Source organism: Podarcis liolepis, assembly GCF_965112155.1.
Source record: "Podarcis liolepis genome assembly, chromosome: 5".
Lineage (NCBI taxonomy): Eukaryota > Metazoa > Chordata > Lepidosauria > Squamata > Lacertidae > Podarcis > Podarcis liolepis.
In genome coordinates this window covers 40064554-40089315 of record NC_139556.1, presented here as the reverse complement: position 1 = coordinate 40089315, position 24762 = coordinate 40064554, and the positions used below count along the sequence as shown (strand labels likewise).

At 42.6% G+C, this 24762-nt stretch overlaps 1 protein-coding gene across 1 annotated transcript; it reads right to left on the bottom strand.

The window, feature by feature from the left end:
• Positions 1 to 3942: 3942 nt before the first annotated feature.
• On the bottom strand, positions 3943 to 24704 carry LOC310708106 (protein FRA10AC1 homolog). Its single transcript, XM_083505902.1, has 14 exons — positions 24563 to 24704; positions 21407 to 21483; positions 19770 to 19859; positions 19636 to 19681; positions 17669 to 17745; positions 16854 to 16937; positions 15496 to 15580; positions 13606 to 13651; positions 9062 to 9175; positions 8090 to 8132; positions 6678 to 6799; positions 5918 to 5956; positions 4830 to 4914; positions 3943 to 4056 (listed from the first exon to the last, which is right to left on the bottom strand). The coding sequence occupies exons 1-14, from the start codon at positions 24578 to 24580 to the stop codon at positions 4014 to 4016; spliced, it is 969 nt and encodes a 322-aa protein (XP_083362028.1). The 5' UTR covers positions 24581 to 24704; the 3' UTR covers positions 3943 to 4013.
• Between the last annotated feature and the right edge of the window lie 58 nt (positions 24705 to 24762).

The following is a 24762-nucleotide window of genomic DNA, read 5'->3' as shown; positions in this document are numbered from 1 at the left end:
TCTACATTGCACACCTTGTAATCCCATAATTAGTAATGGAGAACAATAGGTTTTATATTATGTTTAGCCCTTTCATCTGGAATTATTTATCTTCTTTTCCCTGTACTGTTACAAATAAAGTTGCAGCAGATGTCATGTTAGTAGCTGTAATTCCAGCATCAGATTTGTGCCTATAAACAGACCTATTGCACATGCATATATACACCTTGACCCAGAGAGTTTCAATGGGTGCAGGAGCTGTAGTGCAGAGGTGAGCAGTCTTAAGGCCCACAGGATCGACTTTGCTTTTTTTACTAGCATACCAAGGTTCACCAACCAGAGCCAGATGCAAAATAGTGGTTCAAGAGGGAGGACGAGTGCTCAGAAATAATGACAAGGCACCTCTGTCCACTCTTGGTCTCCCACCCAAGCTTTGCTTCAGAAGCTTAACTTAGGTGTTGCAGAGGGGGGAGCCTGTTAGTTAATGCTATGAGCTATCCGAGAATCAGACAACCTTGCCAATTTCCCAGAGTTCACAACCAGCCTTCAGCCCACTCCAGAGCAGACAGGGAGAAATCCCATCCACAAAAGCTGCCCTATTCTTAAAAGAAGGTAGTAAATCTTTACCCATTATTTTGCATATGTGGATCTGTTGGATCCACTGAAATGAATGGAAGGTTCATGTACACACAAACTCTTGTGTTCTGCAGTGTGGGAGCTACTGTAGTGTGGCTCTTTCCCACACTGAAAAGATACAGTCTGAAACCTGAGACCACGGTGGAACCCGTGCTGTATATCGTTCATCTTCACACCAGTATTCTCGTTTCCATACCCTTCCCACATAACTTGGCACTTCCCATGATAGCTTTGTGGTACAAAATGAATCGTGCGGTAAAAAGTATGTGAGAAGCCAGGCTATCTGTTAACAAATCACACAAACACAGCAATTTTACCGGTCATGACACTAGAACCTGGGACCATTCAGTGATGCTGAATGTTGAGAGATTCAAGATAGACAAGAGAAAGTACTTTTTCACTCAGTGCATATGGAATTCATTTCCCCACAATGTACGATGACCATCCACTTAGCTGGAGGATAAGGCTATCAATGGCTAGTAGCCAAGATGTCTATGTTCTGCCTCCCTGTTGGAGCCGTTATGCCTCTGTATACCAGTGGCTGGACCTGCTTGTGGGCTTCTTACAGGCATTTGGTTGGCTACTGTGAGAACAGGCTGTTAGACTAGATGGGCCTTTGCCTGATTTGCCAAGCCTCTTTTGTTCAAATCAGCAAGGGTAGTTTATAAATGGACATCTGTCTTGAAAGCAACCCCCCACCAAAACCCAAGTTCAGTCCTTGAATAAGCACTAATTCTCACTCAGTAAGCAATGCAAAACCCTTCTCAACCCAGTTGTAAATACTTTGGCCAAAAAGCCTGAATGCAGCTCACAGGCATTTCTTTGGAGTTTTCCCTGTCGCCAGCATTTCTTTCTGAAAAGCTTCAACCACCATGCAAGTTAAGCTAACAGTTTTAACTCCATGTACATATACAGATGTTGTATATGGAAAACTCTGGTCATTACATAGCATTGAGCATCCAATCCATATCTATTTATCTTTTCAGAGTATGCTTGATCACTATGGACAAAGGAAGTATCTTTCATTGATAAATCTTTATCTGCTGTGCACTAGGTTACTGAAATTAAAACACAACTGCAACAATTTTTTCAAATGTGCTATGACTATGATCCTCAAATCATATTAGTATCAGATGTTTCGCTAAGCCAGCCATTTTGTTTTTATACGTCCAAATAGTGGCAAATACCTTAGGGGCAGAAATGCAAATACAGCTGTGCAGCACCTGCTTCTATAAACTTCTAAACATGCTACAAAAATGTTTCCGAAAAGGGTCAAAGCTATACAAAATACAAGAGTAACCCAATGATACAGTGCTTCATTAAAATTTATCATTTGTTCGATTATTGATTACTGGGCCAAATATTTTATGCAGACTTTTACAATGCCATAAAAATATATAACTATATTATTTTTCTGTATTAAATATAGATACAAGCAAGAGATACTAAGGTTGCTGTTGATCATATACTTTGTATTAAAACAAAAAACAGCATATTAAATATGTACTGACCATTTTTTATAACTGCACTGGAAAGACCTACAAGAAAAACTGGACCTCGACAATGGACACTTTATAGTGTTTGAAGCAGCAGATATCGTAGTGGACTCTTCCAAAGCCCTGAGAGACATGTTACACAGATGCAAGCTGATTGTTGCTTATTGGATTTGGCTCCCAACCAAACTTACAAGAAGGCAAAGATTTAACCTTTAAATCCACCTTCTTACCTAAAGAAGCCTTCACACACAGACAGCTACCTTTCTTTGCTATTCAAGGACACCCTTAATGATTTATCTTCCTTCTGTGTGCATGAATGCTGAAAAATATAATGAAATAACATTAAATGTGTGTAGAGATGTTCCAATATTCACTCAAGCTGTACACCAGGGTAAAAACATGTTCATGAATATATTGTGAATATGTTCAATTAGCGTTATTTTTTTTAAAACCTCTGGTCTTTTATTACCTGGCATATTTAATTGTTTACTGTCAAAATGATAAGCACACTACTTTAAATATAATTGTTTCACGCACCCCCTCAAAAATTAAATGTAAATGTCATGCAAAAATATGCTAATTTCTTTTTAAACCTTATTTCACATTGCTCAGGGACCAAACAAGATAGTTATTTTCGAGCATATTATTTATTAGAAGCATATGGTAAAATGGATTTAAGATAGGTTGTACTTTGAACAGGGGAGAAAGAACCAGGCTGAAAGGTTGTGTGTTCTCGTCTTGCTGTATGCTCAGGATTACATTCTAAAGGAAGATTACTGTTCGTTCACTGCTAAGGGGATCAGAAATCGTGGATAATGCTTAAGCCGCATGTACCTTTGCCCAAGGCAAGCCATCTCCCTCGTTCATTAAAACAAAATGTGACAGTTAACTTAGTTCCCAGTCTTACGTATCTATCCTTCAGAAATAGCTAGCCATACAAGCAGTGGCGTAGCGTGGGGGGTGCCAGGGGTGCCGGCCGCACTGGGCGCAACATCTGGGGGGGCGCGCTCGCTGCCTCCGGAGTCGCCGAAGAGCCTCGGGCGCAGGCTGTAGCGGAGCCGCATGTCTCGCGGAACCGACGAGCTGTGCGCGCGTCCAGGCTGAAGGCGCCCGGCAGGCAGCGGCTCTCAGCGCTCGCCACGGAGGACGCGCCAGGCAGCCCCTCCTCACAGCCCCACCTCCGCCGCTGCAGCTGCTGGGCCGTTGCATTTTCCTCGCCTCTCTGCCCCCCTCCTCCTCCGGGCAAGCGGCGTCGTTTGGGCAGCAGCGCCAGTGGCAACTCACAGGTTAGGGGTTGGGGGGGGCGCAAATTACTTGCCTTGCCCCGGGTTAGGGGGCGCAAATTACTTGCGTTGCCCCGGGTGCTGACAACTCACGCTACGCCGCTGCATACAAGCGCTCATGCTAGTCTCACCTTTGATCACCAAACCTAAGCATTCCCTCTAACAGCAAACTTTAATAGCAAACTGACTGCTAATAAGATTGGAGTCAAAACAGAAGCGCTGAGGAAGAAGAGGAAGGTATCAGTGACGCTGGGTAAGTTCTGAGGAATGCAGAACTACAAAGCAATAAAAGGCCCCAAAATTGCCTCTGCATATTCGTTTGGTGTTTGTTTGTTTTTAAAAAGTGAACATTAATCAGCTGCTCTGTTCATCAGAGAATGCTGACTCTTATCATAGTTTTTGAATGTAGTATATCACATGGAAATAATCTCTTAAACTACTGCAAAAAAACCACAATCTTATGCCAGATATCTAAGTGAGCCTGTGGAGAAATGTTGTGCTGGATAATTCTTATGCAATTAAAACCATATTTAAAGAAAAGTCAGGTATGAAATTGGAAGCTTGATGTTTATTTACGGATTCTGATGATCCACGAAGTTCCAGATTTCCACATTACATTTCAGAGAAATAAGTCTTGAAAATACTCATCAAATTCTTCTTCCCTGTAAAACAATAGCAAATAGTATTAAGAAGCACTGGGGGCGGGGGGGCGGACGACATGCATGCAGTCATTTTCATTTACTCACAAGGACATTTTTCAGTCCAAGGTGTGGTACACATTTTAGGTGTGCTGGCAGGGTCTGTGCTGACAAAAACATTGCACTATTGGGGCATATTGTTAAGCAAACATATGCTTACAAAAATGCTTACAACTTACGGTGGCATGGCAGAGGTGCTGTACCAATCTTGCAAATAGATAACACGTGCGCAAACAGTAATGCCAGGGTTGTTAGATCATTCAAATGTGTGAAATGGCTGAAACAAAACTGAGAAACCTATGGGAAGATTGAAATCGAAGGGGAATGTTCCCAAAGGATGGTGCTGCCTGCAGTGAGGCCCAAACTGCATCCTTGCCCACATGTAAAATGTCTTCCTGAACCTCCCAGACACCAATTGTTACCTTCCTTCTAAGGCTGGTGCTGTCTGTCTTCACCCTGTTGTATGACTGGCCCTGGCTGATAGATTTTTGACTACGCGATTTGCCCGCCACTTTCCCTCTTTTAGAGGCAGAGCAAATTTTATTTTACAAAGTCTCCAAATAAGTCTGCAATTTACAGAGAGGAGTTCTCTTCTCTGTTTCGTTTACTGAAGGAGGACATCTGCCCATAAAGGTTAACTGTAATTGTTACAAATTTGAGGAAAAATGACGTAATTATATTTATTTTAAATAAGCACCATTTTTTTAAAACAAACAGCTACTCATCAAAAAACTGACCGTGTTTTCTCTTCAGTTTCTTGTGGTGGACCCTTCCAAAAATCAGCATCTGAGGGACCATCTTGCTCGTCATTATTGACAGAATCTGTGAATGAAAGAGTAGTATTTAAAATGATTTTAGGAATGTCACATTTTAAACTATGTTTGTAAGCTGCCCAAAGTGGCTGGGGAAACCCAGCCAGATGGGTGGGGTGTAAATATAACAACAACAACAACAAAAATAATAATCTCAAAGCATTTTCTTTAATAACAAGTCTTTCACAATCCAATGAAGGTAACATTCTCAATCTATTTTTTGTAAATATTAAAACAGGAGAAGAATTAGGAACGACAGGCTTATGGATAAGCTGCAACTATATTTAGCTAGTTTATATTCCAATATCAACATTGTGAAAAAGACTGACCAAGCCTTTCCTCTTTAAAATCCATCCCTTTGTAATCATGGTGTGCTTTTCTTCCTAAACAGGTAATTTTGGCATGTGATTTTGTGCGCTACAGCCCAACTGCAGGCATAAGAGGAACAAATATTGTTGCAGGTTTAAATGACTTGTGTTTATCACCTCTTTTCCTAATCCCAAACAAAGTATCTTTTTTAAACAAGGCAAAAGATGCAATGCAACTAAATAGCCAATGTGGTTTGGGTCCCAACAGCCTATCGGCTGCTGGATTACAAACTGTAATTTTCTGCACTTCCACATTAGCATCAGAATGTACTTTCTTGCCACCTATCAACTCTGCATTGCGTTCAGTGGAATGGACATTTGAATGTGTATTCAAAATGCAGCCCCCAATCCACATCTTTGTACATCTGGCAGCACCTAAGTACTTTTTTTAAAAAAAGAAAAGAATTTGGAGCACGGCACTTAATGCTTACTTGGGGTAGAAAATCTCCTGGTAACATGAGCTTCTTGCCGGCATTTGTGTCTATCTGGGTCACAAGCGTTTAGGAGGCCAGGCTCCAGGCTGGCCCAGGGACCTGCCTGCCTCTCCTCCACTTTGACTGACATGCTCAACAGGAATATGGCTGCGGTAATGGGCCCACCACTCCTTTAAGCCAAAAATCAAGATTTCACCTGCAATTTAGTTACCTTTGTCAGAATCATCTGATTCTTCTAAGAATGTCTGATCTGAAAAGAGACATTTTTAGAATTTTATGTTAGTTACACATCTGGTTATTAAAATACACGTACAAATATCATGTTAGAAACTCAACATCTACCTAGCAATTCCTGGCATTTGATAAGGCCAGAGAGAAATGCTAAAAAATAATAATTATGGTTTTTAACTAGTAAGTCTCAAATATATAACAAATGCTTTTGGTTAATACCTAAATGTCAGTTTTCAGCAAATGAGTTTACCATGAAATGTTGCTAAATGTCCAACATAAACATAGTGACCCAGGACGACATAAAGGCTAGTTCATCGGACAACAGGCTGTTTCCTCCACCAGGCCTCCTGTGCACAAATTCTCCTTCTACCCTCAGCCGTAATTTGCAAACCACATGAAACACAGATAATCTTAATTTAGCACCTGAAACCAAGGTTTGGCTTGAAATGTCAGCTTAGAAGCACCCCAGGACAGAGAGATTTGCTTTCAAACCTACTTGGGAAACCTTCCCACCTGTAGGAAATAGACCAGGCATTTTCCCAGTTCCCCTCTTCCTCCCATGTTTATCCTTTCCTCTCACAACCGGATGTGATCTGCAATCCCACAGGCACACAAATCCTCCTGAGTCGAATCGGCTAGCGGTTTTCCAAACCACGAAATGTACATGTAGAGTCAAACATTCAACTATGAATGTTAACATTTTAAAACAACCTTGCTTTAAGCATAAAGGTTTCTTTTACCTTTATGGCTCTTTCTTTTCTTTGGCTTGTGTCTGTGAGGTGAAGATAATCTTGTTTTCTTTGAAGCTTTGGAGCTTTGTTCTGTGCTTGCTCTCTTTTTCGTTGGTGTGACTTCCTTCCTCCTTTATAAAAGGGAGTGGGTGTTAAAAGTTCTATCAATGTGTTTATCCAGCAACAAAAATATTACAGAAATATATAGTGGGTGGGGAAGGGCTCTTTATAATTCCTGAACAGCCAACCCTGAAAAAATCAGTAAATTTGATGTTTTGAAACTGATCAATTTGAACATAGCATGGATGTTTTTTGTGTAAGAAAAGATGTTTCCTGTATGCTCTAATAAAAGAGAAAAGGTTTGAGCTAACTCAGCTGCTTCCAAAAAAGGGCCACATCTTAGTTGAACATAAAGGTGCAGAGTGTAACCTGAATCAAAGCTTAACCCCAGAACTGTGTAATGCTATCAATCAGTTCTTGAACCAGGAAAGTAGAAGAAGTGTCAATAAACATGCATACACATTTCCCCAATCTAATAATAATAATAATAATAATAATAATAATAATAATAATAATAATTTATGCCCCGCCCTCCCTGACCAGATCTGCGCTCAGGGCAGATAACACCAATAAAATCACAGTAAAAACATAATCGGGTGGGGGGGACCAATTTAAAATACAGGTGAAAATGCAATTTAAAATGCAGCCTCATTTTAAAAGTAGACGATAAATCAAGATCATAAGGGGAGGGAAACATAATGGTCAGACTGAGTCCAAACCAAAGGCCAGGCGGAACAGCTCTGTCTTGCAGACCTTGCGGAAAGATGTCAAGTCCCGCAGGGCCCTAGTTGTGACAGAGCATTCCACCAAGTCGGGGCCAGTACTGAAAAGGCCCTGGCCCTAGTTGAGACCAATCTAACCACCTTGCGGCTCAGGACCTCCAAAATGTTGTCATTTGTGGACCTTAAGGTCCTCCGCAGGGCATACCAGGAGAGGCGGTCCCGTAGGTACGTGGGTCCTAGGCGGCATAGGGCATGAGGGGACTTTACGCATACACAAGCAGATTTCCATATGTGTATATTCCTAGCCGGACTAGCAAAGAAGTGCTTCAAGGCTCTGCTCCCAAATCCAACAACTGAGATTTCAGTTTTGGAAAAGCTGGAAACAGTTGCTTGGGAGAGGAAGATAATTTCAGGTTGTGGCAAACATCTGTTGGGGAACTCACTGGAGCAGATCATGGAATCATAGAATTGTAAAATTGGGCGTGACCCCAAAGGTCATCAAGTCCGATCCCCTGCAATGTTGCAAATACACCAAGGGGAGGAGACGAAACATAACCCCGCCGACATAGCATTGTGCATACAACTCAGTATACCCATATATATATATATATACATATACAAAGACTGTACTTTCGTTACCTGTGGTGAAAGTTTAATTTGTAAGAGCATTCGGGACAAAGCCCTTAAAAAAGAGGGAAAAAAGAAGAATTAAATGTAGAGGAATTAAATTATCCCCATAAATTTTACATCTAACATCAATTATACCCATATCCTCAGTTTTTGTAAGATTGCCATGTCTAGCATGTCACACATGCTGCACACTAATCAAAACCGGCAGCACTAATTCTGCCTTTTAATAAATAAATCGGAAAAGCATTATTAAAAAAACACTCGTGGAGGTTTTCAACTAAGTTGTTGTGTGTGCGTGTGGAATGAGGTCTGCCCGCACAGAAGGAATTTCCTCACTCTCCTGCCATCCACACTGCCCAAATGTCCTCTGGAGCGTTGCTGGGACCCCCAGGACAGGTTTAGGGCACACGGGGGAGTCGCACAGGGGGAGGAGAGAGTGGGAAAGTCTCATAGAAAGAGCAGACCTTGTTCCTTGTGTGCACGCCCCACTTAGTGCTACGCTGGGGTAAGCATAACCAAACTCAATGGGACTTACTTTTGAGTAGATATGTGTTGGACTACCCTGTTGTTCAACCAAAGAAATCTTTGGTGGCCTTTGAACACAACACTAAAACATAATTTAACCACTAGAGGGATGAGCCTGAGCAAAGGGTTAGGCTCATTTGCTCCCTGCTCACCTCTTTTGCCGCAGAAGGTGGTTTTCAGCAAAGCCAAACAACCCACATTCTACAGAAATCAGCTGGTTTGGAATGGATCCAGACTGCACTCCCCTTTTGTGAACTCTGTACTTTAAAAAAATCCTGTAATGGGGTTTATAAAAGTCCTAATGTAATTTTCTACCCCAAGTGAACATCAACAGTAATAATTCAGCTGGCCAGGTCCATTTATAATTAGCCGACTAAACCACTTTGAGGTTTTCTTAAAAGTAAGCAGTGTATTGTTAAATAAAAATAAAAATCAAAGCTCACTGTTAGAACTCACGTAATTTAACAAGTGCGTTTTTCTTTTCGCCATGCTCAACGTAACCAAAATTCACCTCCCAACTCTTCAAGCCTTCTTTCTCATCACAGTGCTTACTTCCACAGGAAAACTGACCTAGAAAGCAGGCAAAACAGAAAACAGCACTAAATTTATCTCTCCCCAGGTAAGTTGCTAACAATTAAGTTAACTGTTAAGGATACTACTACTAGGTTTGTTTAACAAGAGGGCCTTCTCAGCACCCTCCCTGTGGAACACTCTCCCTTCAGATGTCAAGGAAATAAACAACTATCTGACTTTTAGAAGACATCTGAAGGCAGCCCTGTATCGGGAAGTTTCTAATGTTTAATGTTTCAATATGTTTCAATATATGCTGTGAGCCACCCAGAGTGGCTGGGGAAATGTTATTATTATTATAACATCATGCGATATTTACAATGAAGATTAGGTTAGTCTAAATCAGATGCAATCTCCAGCATTTTGCATAGGCAAGGGAAGAAAAATAATATATTGCAAGAGCAAGCAAGTGCAATAACACTGTTTCCTTGGTTCTACATGATCATTTGATGGTCCTGGAATGCTATACCCATACCTTTCTATGGTCCAAAATCTAAGACATTGAGAAATATGAGTAATATATTGAAATCATTCCATTAGTTCACAATCCTAAACCAGCATGCCTATTTCAATGGCTGGAGGGGGTCAGAAAGCAACTCTGCCATGTGGGGGGAGGGGATTGCCCCATGACAGAAGCCCTTGCTATGCCTAGGAAGGAGTCAAGTTCCCACCAGTGACAAACCCCATACTGCGATTCAGAACAAACCATTTAACACCCCTGATAGGGATGCATAGCTGGACTCTGTACTGTGCATGTCTTTCTTAGGATGCTGAACTTCAGTAACGAAACGGGCACAGCATGTGGCAGCCTTGTTTCGGCATGTCCCACGAATGAAAGCCCAACATCTCGTTTGATTTCACTGGCTCTGTTGTGTTCCTAACCCCGTGTGTAGTACCAGCAACATACAGCCTCTCGGAAAATGAGACATCCCCATGCCTAGCGAGTGGTAACTATCTGTATTAATAGGCTCACCTCCAGAACTGTTTTTGAAAGATTAACCTCAGAATGTTCTGCCTAAGCTGCTAACCAATGGATTGACAGTGTCCTCAGATACTTCACTTCTGCTGTGCAAAACCAACCGTAATGCTAAAGCAGGAACCAAAGAGCACAGAATGCTGCTGCTCATTTACTTCTCCAAATGAATTAAGAGACACGCAGTCTACCCTGGTTAAAAGAACATTTGAATATTTATACAAAACACACAAACGGGAAGCATCAGGGTTTGTTTAATCAATACGGTGTATTTTGTTTTAATTTACACTTACAGCAATCTGATGCCAGCATTAAAACTCTGGCTGATGGTGATGGGTTGGGATTGTAGCCCATGCTTCAAGACATATGCACAAAGGAGACAAAGGATGTGCCTGATTAATAGGCTGATTTTTAGACACAACAGAGCTCTTAATCTAAGAGGGGAGGAATCAAAATGTATTTAAGGACCCTCAAAGGCTTGAGCTGCTGTGGCACAAAACAGCCGTTGGGGAACCTTGGAAGAGGGGATTTAAGTCACTTAAGGGTTAGGCTGATCACTTTGTTTAGTGGTATGGAGGAATCTTCTCTGACAGCTGATTGGCAAGTATCTCTGGATGCTTCACCCTCAGCCGTACTGTATCTCTTAACTCACTTGCTGGAGTCATTGCGCTCTATCTACGTCCTAGTGGTTTGGCGCAATATTTCCTGTTCGTGGTTGGTATAACTATTTATTTATTAAATCTGTATGCCACCCTTCATCTGAAGATCACAGGGTGTTTCACAACATAAAAATGTGAAATGCAAAAACAAATTACATAATAAAACAAAAACAAACCAATAATCCCCCTCCCACAAACATATTTAAAGGCCATATAATGTTTACTCAGCCAAAGGCCTGGTTACAGAGAAGTGTTTTCATCTGGTGCCTAAGGATAAGTAATGAAGGTGCCAGGCGAGCCTCCCTGGGGTGAGCATTGCACAAACAGGCAGCTACCACAGGAAAGGCTCTTTCTTGTGTTGCTGCCCTCCAGACCTCTCACGGAGGAGGCACAGGAATAAGGGCCTTGGATGACGATTGCAGGGTCTGGGTATTCATTTGGGGAGAGGTGGTCCTTGAAATATTGTGGTCCTGAGCTGTTTAAGGATTATAGGTAGAAAACATCACTTTGAATTAGGCCCAGAAACTAATTGGCAGCCAGTGCAGTTGGGCCAGGATCAGTGTAATATGCTCAAACTGCTTTGCCCTGGTGAGCAACCTGGGTGCTGAATTCTGCACCAGCCAAAGTTTCCAAACCATCTTCAGAGGCAGCCCTACGTATAACGTGCTGCAGTAATCTAACCTAGAGGATACCAGAGCATAGGCAATAGTAGTTATCTGGGGCGTAGCTGAACCACCAGCTGTAGCTGACGGAAGGCACTCTGCACCACCGAGGCCACCTGAGCCTCAAAGGATCCAGAAGTAGCCCCATGCTGTGTACCTGTTCCTTCAGAGGGAGTGTAACCCCATCAAGAGCAGGCAACCTCCCATCCATCTCGGAACCTCCCATAACAATGCCTCAGTCTTATCTGGATTGAGCTTCGCTTTGTTGGCTCTCATCCAGTCCATTACTGATGTAAGGCAGTGGTCCAGCACATCCACTGCCACACCTGCAGATAGAAAGGAGGAGGAGAGCTGTGTGTCATCAGCTCTTTGCTCACAACATACTCCAAACCTCCAGATAGCCCTACTCAGCAGCTTTATGTAAATATTAAACAGCATGGAGGATAAAAACGAACCCTGAAGGAACCCCACATTGAAGGCTCCCTGGGTCTGAATATGGGTCTTTCTGTGCCAAAAGCAGACCTAAACCCTGACTGAAATGGATCTGCAAAATCAGTTTCCTCCAAGAATGTCTGGCATCAAAATAACTACAATGAAAATGTTTGATATGAACCTCAACCTGGTTATGGAAGGAAAACACAACTTGTTTCGTTAAATGATAGCTAGGAAGCCAAACCAGAATTCAGAAGAAAATGTCATTTTAAAATTAATGTCACTGCTGCTTGTTTTTCTTACATACTGGGCTGGGAGAAGCTTTAAACAGCTTCTATTGCCATGCTGAGATGTATGCAAAATCAGAAGAATGTTTGATTTGAGAATGCTAATAAAATAATATACAAAACATGTTTTGCAAGAGTAAGTTCTGCAAAACAGATTACACAACTGCATCTAGAAATGTTTACAAAACTGCTGAATGCTTGCGCCCCTTAGTGGTGAACTATATTATTGATCTATGCTAATAGCTGCTGGTAACTGCAGCTGTCTTTTCAGAAATAATAATTGAGAAACAATAAATAAATGCAGAATATATATTAGCGGACTACTGCATTGCTAGAACAAGAAACTGTCACAAGAAGCTAGCCATAGCACAGCTGTGCTTCCTATACATTGTTTATTGGAACTTGATCAGATATATTTATATCTTCAAACTTTCTATAAATTACAAAGTATCTATGGTTCCAAGCCAGCAGAAGCTCCCACTGGTGAAAATTGCATTCGCGGCTTCTACCCATCTCTCCTCACCCCTGCAGCTCCAATGCCACCACCTACACAGCTCCAGAGGATGGCCCAACTTAGTGGTGGGGGCACAGGGAGCTGCAGCAGGAAAGGGAAGCTCTACCAGCCAAAGCCTGCATCAATAGGCAGGCATGAGAAAAGATTGCATGGACTGTCAAGGAGTGAGACATACAAAAAAAGTCATGTTGGTATCAACAGTCCTCTTGCCCTGTCTACTTTACTACCTATGGTTGCATTAGCAAATGCTTCTGGAAACAATACATACTACAGTGGTACCTCAGGTTACATACGCTTCAGGTTACAGACTCCGCTAACCCAGAAATCTTGCTTCAGGTTAAGAACTTTGCTTCAGGATGAGAACAGAAATCGTGCTCCAGCAGCGCAGCAGCAGCAGGAGGGCCCATTAGCTAAAGTGGTGCTTCAGGTTAAGAACAGTTTCAGGTTAAGAACGGACCTCCGAAACGAATTAAGTTCTTAACCTGAGGTACCACTGTAAATGAAATTAAGCTTGTTTCTCAGCTATTCTCCACCCAGATCATTAAAGCACTCTAGAGATGGTAACTGACAGAACGATATAAGCTAATTTCATGTTATTGTGTATATCTTGAAAAAAATAGTCATTATGTGGCAATGTAATAAGTAAGAGAGAGCAAGTAAAAACATTCATTCAAAAAGGCTTAGATCTCAAAGTTCCCTATGTGAGCATAAAGAACAAGGGAGAATCCCCTCCTAGCTGCACCCTTCCACACTAAGTCTCATAATGTTACAAAAGGTTTATCAGCTGGCAAACAACAATTGGGGGCAGGGGCTGCAGCGGGAAGCCCCATTCTCTGAACAGAACTCTGCTCATAGAAGTTACAATTCAAACCACAATAAGAAAAAATAATAATAACAACTTGCCTTTTCCTGACACAACCTCTTTCTCATGTCTCCATCTAAATCCAAACTGTTAGAAGAATAAAAGACATGCAGTAAGCATTTTGCACTTACAGATTCAGTGCATCCAGTGCAACTGCGATATTTCTCTTATGCCTCAGGTATTGCAATTTTATTTTTCTAGATCACTATCACTGAATTATTATGATATTGAGCTACGTGTTCCACAGACAATGGAAAGAATGCATTTCATAGACTCTGATAACTGCTAGTAGGCAAGAAATAGGAATGATTAAAATATGAATTGGTAAGATCCACCCTCGCCTGGAATTGCTTCTGGTGTTACTATAGGTTGCTCTTCCTCCACTTTATAAGTTCAAAGTGTTTACTTTAATCCAACTTTCCGTACTTCCTCTGTACCATTTAAATCTTGCAGCTAGTTGCATGATAACCTTTTATTTGTTCAGGAGACACTGTCCATTCCAACTTTTTCATAATGTCTTGTCACAGAGGTCAACAACTTGTTCATGGTCCCAGGAGAAGAGCAGGTAATGAGCTTCAGGGGTGCCAGTGAAATACCCAGCTAGATGCATGACACTACCTGGGAGCAGGGGAAACCTGTGAAGGTGACTGCTGGGATCAAGGCCTATCTGAGAGCCTCCAACTCCTACAGGAACCCCAGGCTCCTTTGTATGAGTAGCCATGTCAGATCTGTACCTGCAAGCCTCTCCAGAACCAGCAAAACAGAAAGTAACAAATATAGATGGTATAAATTGTCTGTGCAGGTAGGGGACAGAGAGGTGAAAAGAGCACTCTGGGGAAGTAATACCGGATATATACATTCCTGGGGACAACCACCTCTTCGCCCTGCCATCCCCTCTCACAATACCCCATTTAAAAAGCTGTGTAATGAATAAGACTACGATGTGTACTTTCATTCAAGGGCATTCCCTCTCCAAAAAACCCTGCTTTGAAAAAAAAAGACTGCAAATAACACTGTACAGAAAAGTTGGTCGTTCCAATTGGCTGATCTAGATCCAACATACTGGCCACTTAGCTATACTCCCTTTTTATCATCAAATGACAAGGAATAGACAAAGCACTGTTATGTATAACAGTCTGTGCCAAAGTGTTATGCATATGTCTGTGCCAAAGTCCTGTTCAGCCTCTGCATTTTCAGCAAGGTGCAAGCAGGTAAAAATTGTAACCCACAGCAAGAGCCATTGTGGGTAGTAGCCACTGATAGCATTATTCCACATGAATTTATCTATTCCTGTTTTAAAGCCATCCAAATTGGTGGCTATCACTACAGCTTCTAAGAGTGAATTCCATAGTGTCTCATTGCACTGTGTGAAGAAGTACAGTGGTACTTCCGGTTACAGATGCTTCAGGTAACAGACACTTCAGGTTACAGACTCAGCTAACCCAGAAATAGTACCTCGGGTTAAGAACTTTGCTTCAGGATGAGAACAGAAATCGTGCTCCGGCAGCAGGAGGCCCCATTAGCTAAATTGGTACCTCAGGTTAAGAACAGTTTCAGGTTAAGAACAGACCTCCAGAACGAATTGAGTTCTTAACCAGAGGTATCACTATACGTAATTTCTTCTGTCTGTTCTGAATCTTGCAACATTCAGCTTCATAGGATGTCCATGAGTTCTAATACTATAAAACAGCCACAGTCACCTCCATGAGACCTGCATTCTTGTGTGTTCACACTAGGCTATACTTTGGCTTATGATTACATGCAAACCAAGACATTCTCTCTACAGTACCTATTATTGGCCACAGGTGTTAAGATACTGGCTATGTTTCTACCTATAGTCTCTGCAATAGAATACATTGCCTTAAGAGAGATTACATTCACTTGGATGAACATAGACAGCCCCCGAGTTACAAAATCTGTCCAGCATGTACCTTGTTCTCTTTGTATTTAGTCAGATCTGCTATGCAGTACTCCTTGAATAATTTATCGTAGTATTTCTTGCTGAGCCTCTTCTCCCTGAAAGATGGAGACATTATTATGGGTTAGTTGGTTAGATAACGCAAATGTGGGCAAAAGATAGAAGTTTTTTTCTATCTTTTTATCTTGTATTAAAAAGGCAGGAATACTAGCAAGGTAGTTTTATAAATGTACAGCTGTCACAGAAAATTAAAGAAAAAGCACAATTCAATGGCCTTTTCTTTAAATACATCCTATGCATTTATGCAGAAACCACCCTGTGTTTAAATGGGGATAGTGAATATAGAGGTGAAGAGAATTGGTGGGCCAGTTGGACAACTCCCATCAGTCCTGGCTAGCATGATAAGGGATAGCCAATGGTAAAGAATGAGAGGAGCTACAGCCCAGCAACATCTAGAGAGCCACAAGTTCTGCACATCTGGTGTATAGAACTGCAGCCTAACACACAGCTGAGAAACAGCTTTGAAGATGCCTTGTTTTGTAGCATTAAAAACAAATCACTAGATTGCTTTTAACTGGCAATGCACAACAATAATTCCCACTCACTCGCATCATGAGTCTATTAGCCACAAAGGTGTACAATTAGACTCCTTAAGTTTATCAAGCCATTTTACATAAAAAGAATACCGTATTTTTCGCCCCATAAGACGCACCGGCCCATAAGACGCACCTAGTTTTTTGGGGGGGAAATAAAGGGAAAAACAATTATTCCCCCCCCCAGGTGCGCTGCGCTACACCAGGAGCTTGGGGCGTGCTGAGCTCAGTGCGCCCCAAGCTTCTGCGTGCGCGCAAGCAGTCCGCTAGCCTTGGGAGAGCCGCGGGGCTCTCCCAGGGCTAGCGGACCCCTGCGCTACACCAGAAGCTTGGGGCGTGCCGAGCTCAGCGCGCCCCAAGCTTCTGCGTGCGCGCAAGCAGTCCGCTAGCCTTGGGAGAGCCGCGGGGCTCTCCCAGGGCTAGCGGACCCCTGCGCTACACCAGAAGCTTGGGGCGTGCCGAGCTCAGCGCGCCCCAAGCTTCTGCGTGCGCGCAAGCAGTCCGCTAGCCCTAGGAGAGCCGCGCGGCTCTCCCAAGGCTAGCGGACTGCTTGCGCGCACCTAGAAGCACAGGCTGCCGCCCAAGCCTCGTGCACCCGGTGGGACCTCCTGCCGGGCGCGCGAGGCTTGCAGGCATTCGCCCCATAAGACGCACCCCGATTTCCCCTTCATTTTTGGAGGGGAAAAAGTGCGTCTTATGGGGCGAAAAATACGGTATGTATGAATTAACGTATTTATACAAGAGAGAAATAAATGAGATCAATCCCAGCCCAAGTTACCAGTTCATGTCAGCTTCATCTTCCTCTCTCCACAAGAATCTGTGGTTTTCTCTTATAATGTCAAGGTCAGTCTTGTCATTTTCTCTGTTAAAAAATCAATAAAAATCAATCAGATATCAAATGATTATTAAAAAAAAAAAAAAGATTACCTCTCTTCATTTGTTGCATTTCCTTTCAGAATCTCTAACACATTCAGTTTCATTTTACAGCTCACTTTTCCGGAAAAATCGGTGTCCAAAGTGGCACATAATGCATACAAAATACAAAATGAGCAATGTTTGTCCCTGCCCTTATGCAGCATTTGAAAGGGTGGAACACTTTGCAATTCAGCAAGGAGGAGATGGAGGCAGGAAAGACATAAGAAACTTCTGCACCTGAGCCAATGGGGAGGGAGATTTGGCTGGCTGTAAAATGCCTTAAGTCTGCCTCCCAACTGAGTTGGGGAAAACATGGAACCCATCCATCCTGCCACTCTTCTGTGCAGGGCTCACTGGTCTCTTCAAGACCAAATGAGATGTTCTGCCTTCATCTTACATGGCTGTGGGGTGGGATTCCCCCCCACACCTACTATGCACTATATCACTGTGTTGCTTTTCCCCACCACAAACAACAACATGGGATGGATGCAAGTAAACTGTAACATGTGAAGCACTCCTGAATTATCCAGAGTTTACTTCCGCACGGCCCACTCCTATTTACTCAAAAGTACGCCCTCAGTGATTTCACTTTAACTTGCTCTCTATTATTTATGCATAAGATTACAGACTTAGTAACTTCTGAAAGCAGACAGACTTCTGTAATTATTTTGTACTCACCCTGAACGTTTGAAATCTTCTTTCTTGCCACCGTAGTACAAAATATAGTCATTGACCATTTTCTTATGTCTTGCATACTGACAAAAATTAAGGAATTTGCTGACAGCATTTTCCTGCTTTCCAAAAAAGAAATAAGATAACTGGAAATCTATTGTTCCTTTGCTGAAAGAACTCTGCCTACACCTAGCAAATTTGGAAATGGCTCACACAGCATATGAAGGACCACTCAAGGAACAAGACAAAGATTTCTGCAAGAGAGAAGTTGGGGAGACTGGCAAATCTAGTGACAAAATTTTACCATTCCAAAATAAAATCTACACTGGAAGGTTCCAATTTGGGCCATTTCATACAAGTGCCAACCACAGTGCAATTGGCAAAATTAGCACTATGACCACATGATGTAGTTATCTGATGAAAACACTGAACAAGGAAAATACTCATAATATGGTAATTCCCGATATAATGTCTTACAATTTTTTTTGACACAGGCTTCTTCTGTGCTGGTTATTTTTAACCAAGGACAACACAATAAATACAGGCAAGTAACTGCAGGGGTGGGGGCAGAATATTTAGTTATTTTAGAATTGTCCCAGAACTGGTTACATAAAAGCCGCCTAGAAGTGTTGCTTCCTTTGTCAATAAAGCAACAGGCTTTCAGCCATGCTATCATGGTATCATAAATCATTTATCAAGCTTCTAACTTACACAGCACGTATACAAATATAGACAGAGAGCTCTGCCCCTAGGATATAGCACTAAATATTACAAGACAAGGCATAGACAGCTGAACTTTGTACACTATTGCTGACACAGGCCTAATATATATGAAGCTGAACTAAGGACACCCCACTCCATGTAAATAGAGAAAGCAATCCACCCATCAGCTGGATTCATGACAGACAAGGAATGCTATCCCAAAAAAAAGAGGTAAAGCAAAACAATGGAATATCCTTCCGAGAAAGGACACAAACTATTCAACTATTAACACCGCATTTCACTGAAGAGGTATCAGGAGTGAAGTGGTCACTGCCTGTATATTATTGACTAGAATCCAGCTTTGGAGTCATACCTGTCTTCCACCCACACGTTTGTTGTCTTAAAAGACAGCAAGAACAGAAATAGGAGCGTCCAAGTTAGTTCTTCTAATCAATTGAGGAAGGCTTTATGTCATACTCAATAGCACTTGTGGTGGTGGTGTAGTGGCACTGCTCACCTGGTTCCCCAATGCAAAGTGTGGCTGTGGGCATAATGGCATCAGAGTGGCTCCACCACTGTGCCCACACTGAGCTCTCCTCCTGGCAACTGGCAGAGATGCTCACTGTTTAGAAGCCAGGTGAGCGATGCTACCCCACCTGCCCTACTGACTGCAACTGGTACTGTTCAACCTGCTGCAGTAGCTACACCTGCTGAATTCTCCTTGTAACAAGAAAAGGGCACTGAGGCTCACTAGAAGGAGCTGCAATCCATTTGCCTCCTCTTTTGTTCTTTCCGACAGCCTTCAGGCACCTTGCTGGGGAAGAAAAGCAGCACACCTATTACTAAAGAGCTCAATCTCACTCAATGACTCCCTCTCAGGTCATCATATTGTCAGTTCTGCTCCAGATCATACTGTGTTGTGTCAAGTCAAGTTGGTGTTTCTGTTGGGAGTTCAGAAGGAATAAATTGTTCTAGCAGGTGGTATAGGCAAGGGCCCTGATTGGCAGGCTGTAGCAATGAGATCCACACTGTGCCACAAGAGTGCTCCCTAGAAAAACTTACATATAACCAAGATTATATATGTGGCAAATTTAATGGCTGGTACTTAACTATGCTCAGCGAAAATTCCTCTCTTAGATCATGAGAAATGAAATCCTATACCCTACCCCTAAGGAAGCAAACTCTCAAACAAAGGTCTCTTTCATGAAGTTTCCTCTTCTTCTCAAAATTAAGATGAACTGTTTCTTCATCAACGCAAATTTAAAGGATACAGCATCCAATGCTAGGAAATGAAATCTTTGATTTCTTGCTTCTTCCCTGGTAAAAACAACAATGTTATTCTAGTTGTCTACATGCCATGTGCTTAATGCTGTTCTGAAAACATTCCACAAGTATGGCAATGTACCTGTCCCATTCATCTGTCGCCACCTGTCTGTGGGCCACCTTGCTCTGTTTTTCTTTCTGGAAGGGCTTTTTGAGTAATGCATCTTCATTCCTTATCATGCAGGAGGGGAAACACACAAAATTGGTTATTAGATGAAAATACATATAAACAGAGCAGCAACTTAGTGTTAAAAGAAAAGCTTACCCCCTGTCAATAATTAGTTGGACCACTTGGAGAAGGGATGGGAAGTAGGAGGTTGATCTACACCACCACTCATTCGCCCCCCGCCCCCCACGGCATAGAGCAGGGCCAGCAACTCCCACTGCTACAGCATGAGCTTCCTCTACACCCCTCTCTTGCTTCTGGATTAGCAATTGGAAGGCCAATGGATCATCCTCAGGAGTCAGACTTGACCCTGGATTTTCCAGGCACTGATCTCTAACTTATTGGGTAAAGGAAGCTGTGTTGGCCCATGAGAAAAACCCCAAAGTCCACATTCCTAAATAACAATAAGTAGTACTCGGACATCTGGGATCAGGAACAGGGGCTTACAGATTGGAACATACAGCTTTCATATGGGTTTAAACTCCAGCATATCTCTAGATATTTAGCACTGAGTGTTAGTTCTCCATAGGAATCGCTCCTAAAGGACTACCATGCAAAGAAAGCTCACTAAGGTTTCTTTTCTGCAAATCAAATTGCATCCCTCTCTTGACATCTGAGCAACATTACAAGAGTTAACCAGGAAACTACTTTCTTATTTTCAAGTTTAATGTCTGTCACTTCTTTACATCTACATGTTTACAACTCTTCTGATGCTCTGAGCAGCTGGTAGAGATGAAAGATCTATCCCTGGAATGCAACCCAATGAGTTGCTTAGCTGCCTTTGTGCATGTCTTCTAAACAGGGAAGCTCTAGTTCTTTCTCCAAGACATTTATACAGCTGAGACAGGAAGTCTGGCACTCTATGCAATGCACTGGTGTCATCTACAGTTAGGCCAGCCCAGTGTGTAGAAAATGTTGCACTAGAACTGACATTCAGCCAAGGCTGGGGCAAGGAAGTTATATTCTTTGATCTACTCTCCTGAAGTTAAGCAGACAGCCCCAGCTGGTTTTGGTGTTGTTGTTTTTGCTCTTGAATGCTGTCTTCAGCACAGGAAAGGCAACTAACCATTAGGTTAATAAATAATCCACATAAATAAATTATTTAGGCATGTTTAGGGATTTACTCCCAGGTAAGTGTGCATAGGACTGCACCCTTAGTTGCCACAAAAACGAGTAATAGGATATAATAATCAAGCAGCAAGAGCACTCCATTCCCTTCCAGCAGGTGTCTTATTCTTTCATAGCCTGCTGCCACCTGGCTTTGACTGCTTTGATCTCTCATTCAGTAGCTTGATTAATCCTGCTGAGATGTGGCAGACGGAAAATCAAACTAAAGGACCAACTAGGCCTCAGTGCTGTTCTTGTAGAGATGAAGCACAGAACTGCAAGAAATGAGATGGCACAGAGACACTAGATGAGCACAGCAGTTCTCCCCTACCCCGCTCCTCATTGGAGACAGCACTTTCTGTCAAGCTTGAGAGAAAGAAGATGAAGGTTCCTGTCATTTACACTCCTAGGAAGGACCTTATAATACTACTAGTAAAAGGCATTACCTATTTTTCTGCTGGTCCGATTTCTCTCCTGTTTCATCATCACTAAAATCAGAGTCATATCCTCCATGGCCAAGGATCTGGGAGAGGAATTTCAAGACAAAGAATCTAGTAAATTTAAGGATCACAAGACACTGATTTAAAAGAGAATTGCCATCATTTCCCACTAAGTTTAAAGGAACAAGAAGCATGTTTTGATAGATGATCCAAACTACTTATTGGCTTCATAAACAGAGAGAAGATGAGAGGAAGTAAACAGATTTCTGCATGTCCCCTCTGCTTAGAAAACCACACTGCATAAGAACAGCACTTCATCAATTGTTTCTGACTCCAGAGACTACTGAAGAGGACTGTCACAACAGCAGCAGCCACACATCATTGCATTTCTCTTCCAATGAAGTTTCACTGCAGGAGCACATAAGAGGTGATGTGGGAAAGCTCCAACTTACCTCTCACCTAGGAGCAGAAGATGTAAACAGGCTCTCTGCACACATATATTTACCAGTGCATCAAAAGATCCTAGTATCATCTACATGTTATTGCCCATCTTTCAGTGGCTAGCCCATCTCTGACTTTCTCAGGTCTTTGCACAACACCCTGCCAGCACCATGGAAAAACCAGGAGTTGCTAACATGGTGCCTTCCAGAGGCTGCTGGACTACAACTCCCATAATTCCTGACTACTGGCTATGCTGTGGTTTTAGAATGGAATCCAAAAGTATCTGGAAGGTACATAATTGGCTACTCATGCCCTGACTGACAGGTCCTAACACCTTTTCAACCAAGTCCTCCAAGTAAACTCTACAATGAACTAGATTCTACTTCTGTCTTATCTAGGAAATGATTCAGAGATGATGGAACAAGGCAACACCATAACCCAGGCACTGAAGCATCTAGGACTGGTTCACAGAGTCCTATTTCCAGTTTTTCTCTTCACACAATCAGCAATAGTGGCTCTCCAGTGAAGCATATGTCCATGATTATAAATTTACAGGGGAAAAATATGTCAGCATGAAAATCTGGAATTTATTAAGTAGGATGGATCCATAATGTCCTTTTAAAGGTTGCATAATACTTCTTCCTTACACACAATGCACACCAGCATTCGGTCTCAATTTAGGAGAAAGTGAACTTTTCCCCTTTCAGTAAGTCACTCTCTAATATCTAAATTGCATGCCTGGTTTAGAAAATGCCATACACTGATCAAAGAGCAGTAAAAGGATATAATGATCCCCAACTTTCATTTAGGCTTATGAGTAAAAAGGAGGGATTCTAATCTGTAATAGTGAGACAGCACAAAATCAAGGTGTGATAATTATTCTGCATGAAAAAGTATGACATGCAAGAGTGCCATCTTATGTACGTGGCATCACCAGAGTAACTAGGACAGACACTTACTGTGAAGTAGCCCCACAGCATTCATTGTTATGAGAGTAACTGCAGTAATACCTGGCAATACCTTTCTGCTCTGAGAGGCCAGAGTTCAAATCCCTACTCTGGTATGAAGCCCACTGTGTGACCTTGGGCCATTCAGCCTAACCTAGTCTCACAGGGTTGTTATGATGTTAAACTGAAAGCAAGAGAGGCATGTACTCCACCTTGAACTCCGTGGAGGAAAGGTGGGTTATAAATGCAGTAATAAATAAATAAATAAAACCTCTGGCAGTGTCAGCTAATTTCTGTTGTCATTCTTTATCTGCAGCTCTAGGAATTAACATGTTCTTGCAGTTTAGTGCAGATTATTCTTAAAAACAACTGCATGTGTTTCTACAGTATACAGTGGTACCTCGGGATGCAAATGGGATCCGTTCTGGAGGCCCGTTCGCATCCTGAATGGAACATAAGACGCGACGGCCGTTTCCTCGCATGCGCGTGACATCATTTTGAGCGTCTGCGCATACGCGAGTGGCAAAACCCGGAAGCAACGCACTCCGAAAGCGCTCAACCTGAAGCACATTCAACCCGAGGTGTGACTGTATATACAATATATAAATACATATATACACAAATATTCTATTTGTATAAATACAAAATATATACAAATTGTAAAAAGACTAGAGTCAGTGACAATGTGTTTAGCATAGTGTTTCAAAGTGGCAAAAAAAGAATGTTTTTCCATCCTTTCAAAATATGTATATGGATGAAACAGTTCTTCTAATCTGCAGTAGCAGTTGTGAATACTGAGAGGAAAATAGTTATTTAGGATTAAAATGGAGTACAAACGTTTCATCATATGTGTGTGTTTTTTGACTGGCCTGGGATCACTAGATAAAGAGCAGTATGTAAATAATCTTTAAAAAAACAACCCAAAAGCAAGCATGTTTACTTAACACTTATGATAATTAGTGAGGCTGATAAACACAAGGCTGAGGTTGCAATCCTAGACATTAGGGGTGGAAAGCCAGTGGCACCCCGGCTGTTCTTGGACTCCCATCAGCCAGAGCCAGGATGCCCAAAAGCCAGGGATGAGGGGAGCCACATTTTACAACATCTGGAGTGTCCATTCGGTTCTCCCTCTCCCCTGTGCCATTTCCCTGTGCGTGACCTCATCTGTCGGCAGCAGCAAAACATTGCACCGCAAATGTTGCTGAATCAGTACAGAAAACAAGATTAGAGCCATTTTAAAATAAAGCCAGATTCTTTTTTTGCATTTGCATTTTGCCCTTCTTTCAAGAAGCTGGCTGGGAGGCACCCACGACTTTATTCCCAAATTAAACTTCGTGAGATAAGACTGATGAGAAATAAGTTGCTTTCCCACGGAATTAAACTTCAGGCCTCCTCGGTCCAAGTGTGACCCTGTGCCCATCAACCCACACCATATCCATTGCTAGCCAATGAAGAATTTACCCCCTATATATAAACCGCGTTAAAAACAAAAACAAAAAAACGTTTAAGTGTTAAGCCTCCTACATTCAAACTTTAAATGCGGGGAGTCCGTGGACGTATGCATGCAAGCTTCGGGGTCGCAACTGCCTTAAGAGATGAGATCCCCTCCTGCCTCCTCTCCCCAAACCCACAGGAGAGTCTTCGGGACCATTATTCTTATTTTCATTTTTGCTGCCCGACCCGCAGCGAGCGCCTTCCCAGCCGGTCACTGAGGCGACGGGCTCCGGCCCTCCGTTTCCTTCTCCCTCCCCCGGGGCGAGGGGCACCGACTCACCGCATTCGAGAGATTCATCTCCGGCGGCCGCCCCGGCTTCCAGCCCGTTCGCTTTGCCTGGGAGGAAGAAGCGCGGCGCTTAGGCCTCTCCTCCTCCCGCGGAGGAGTCCCTCAGAGAGAAAGGCCCCGTCGGAAACCGCGTCCGCAGCCCCAGGGGGCCGGGCGGAGAAAGCTTTGGCCGCGCTGGGCGGCGACTCTCC

Bases quoted from the DNA above. Each gene is read 5' to 3' on its own strand.
- LOC310708106 (XM_083505902.1), bottom strand. The intron at 8,133-9,061 runs GTGAGTTCTAAC...CTCTTTTTTAAG, and splicing joins AAACGCACTTGTTAAATTAC to GGCTTTGTCCCGAATGCTCT. The intron at 4,915-5,917 runs GTAACTAAATTG...TTTCATTCACAG, and splicing joins ATCAGATGATTCTGACAAAG to ATTCTGTCAATAATGACGAG.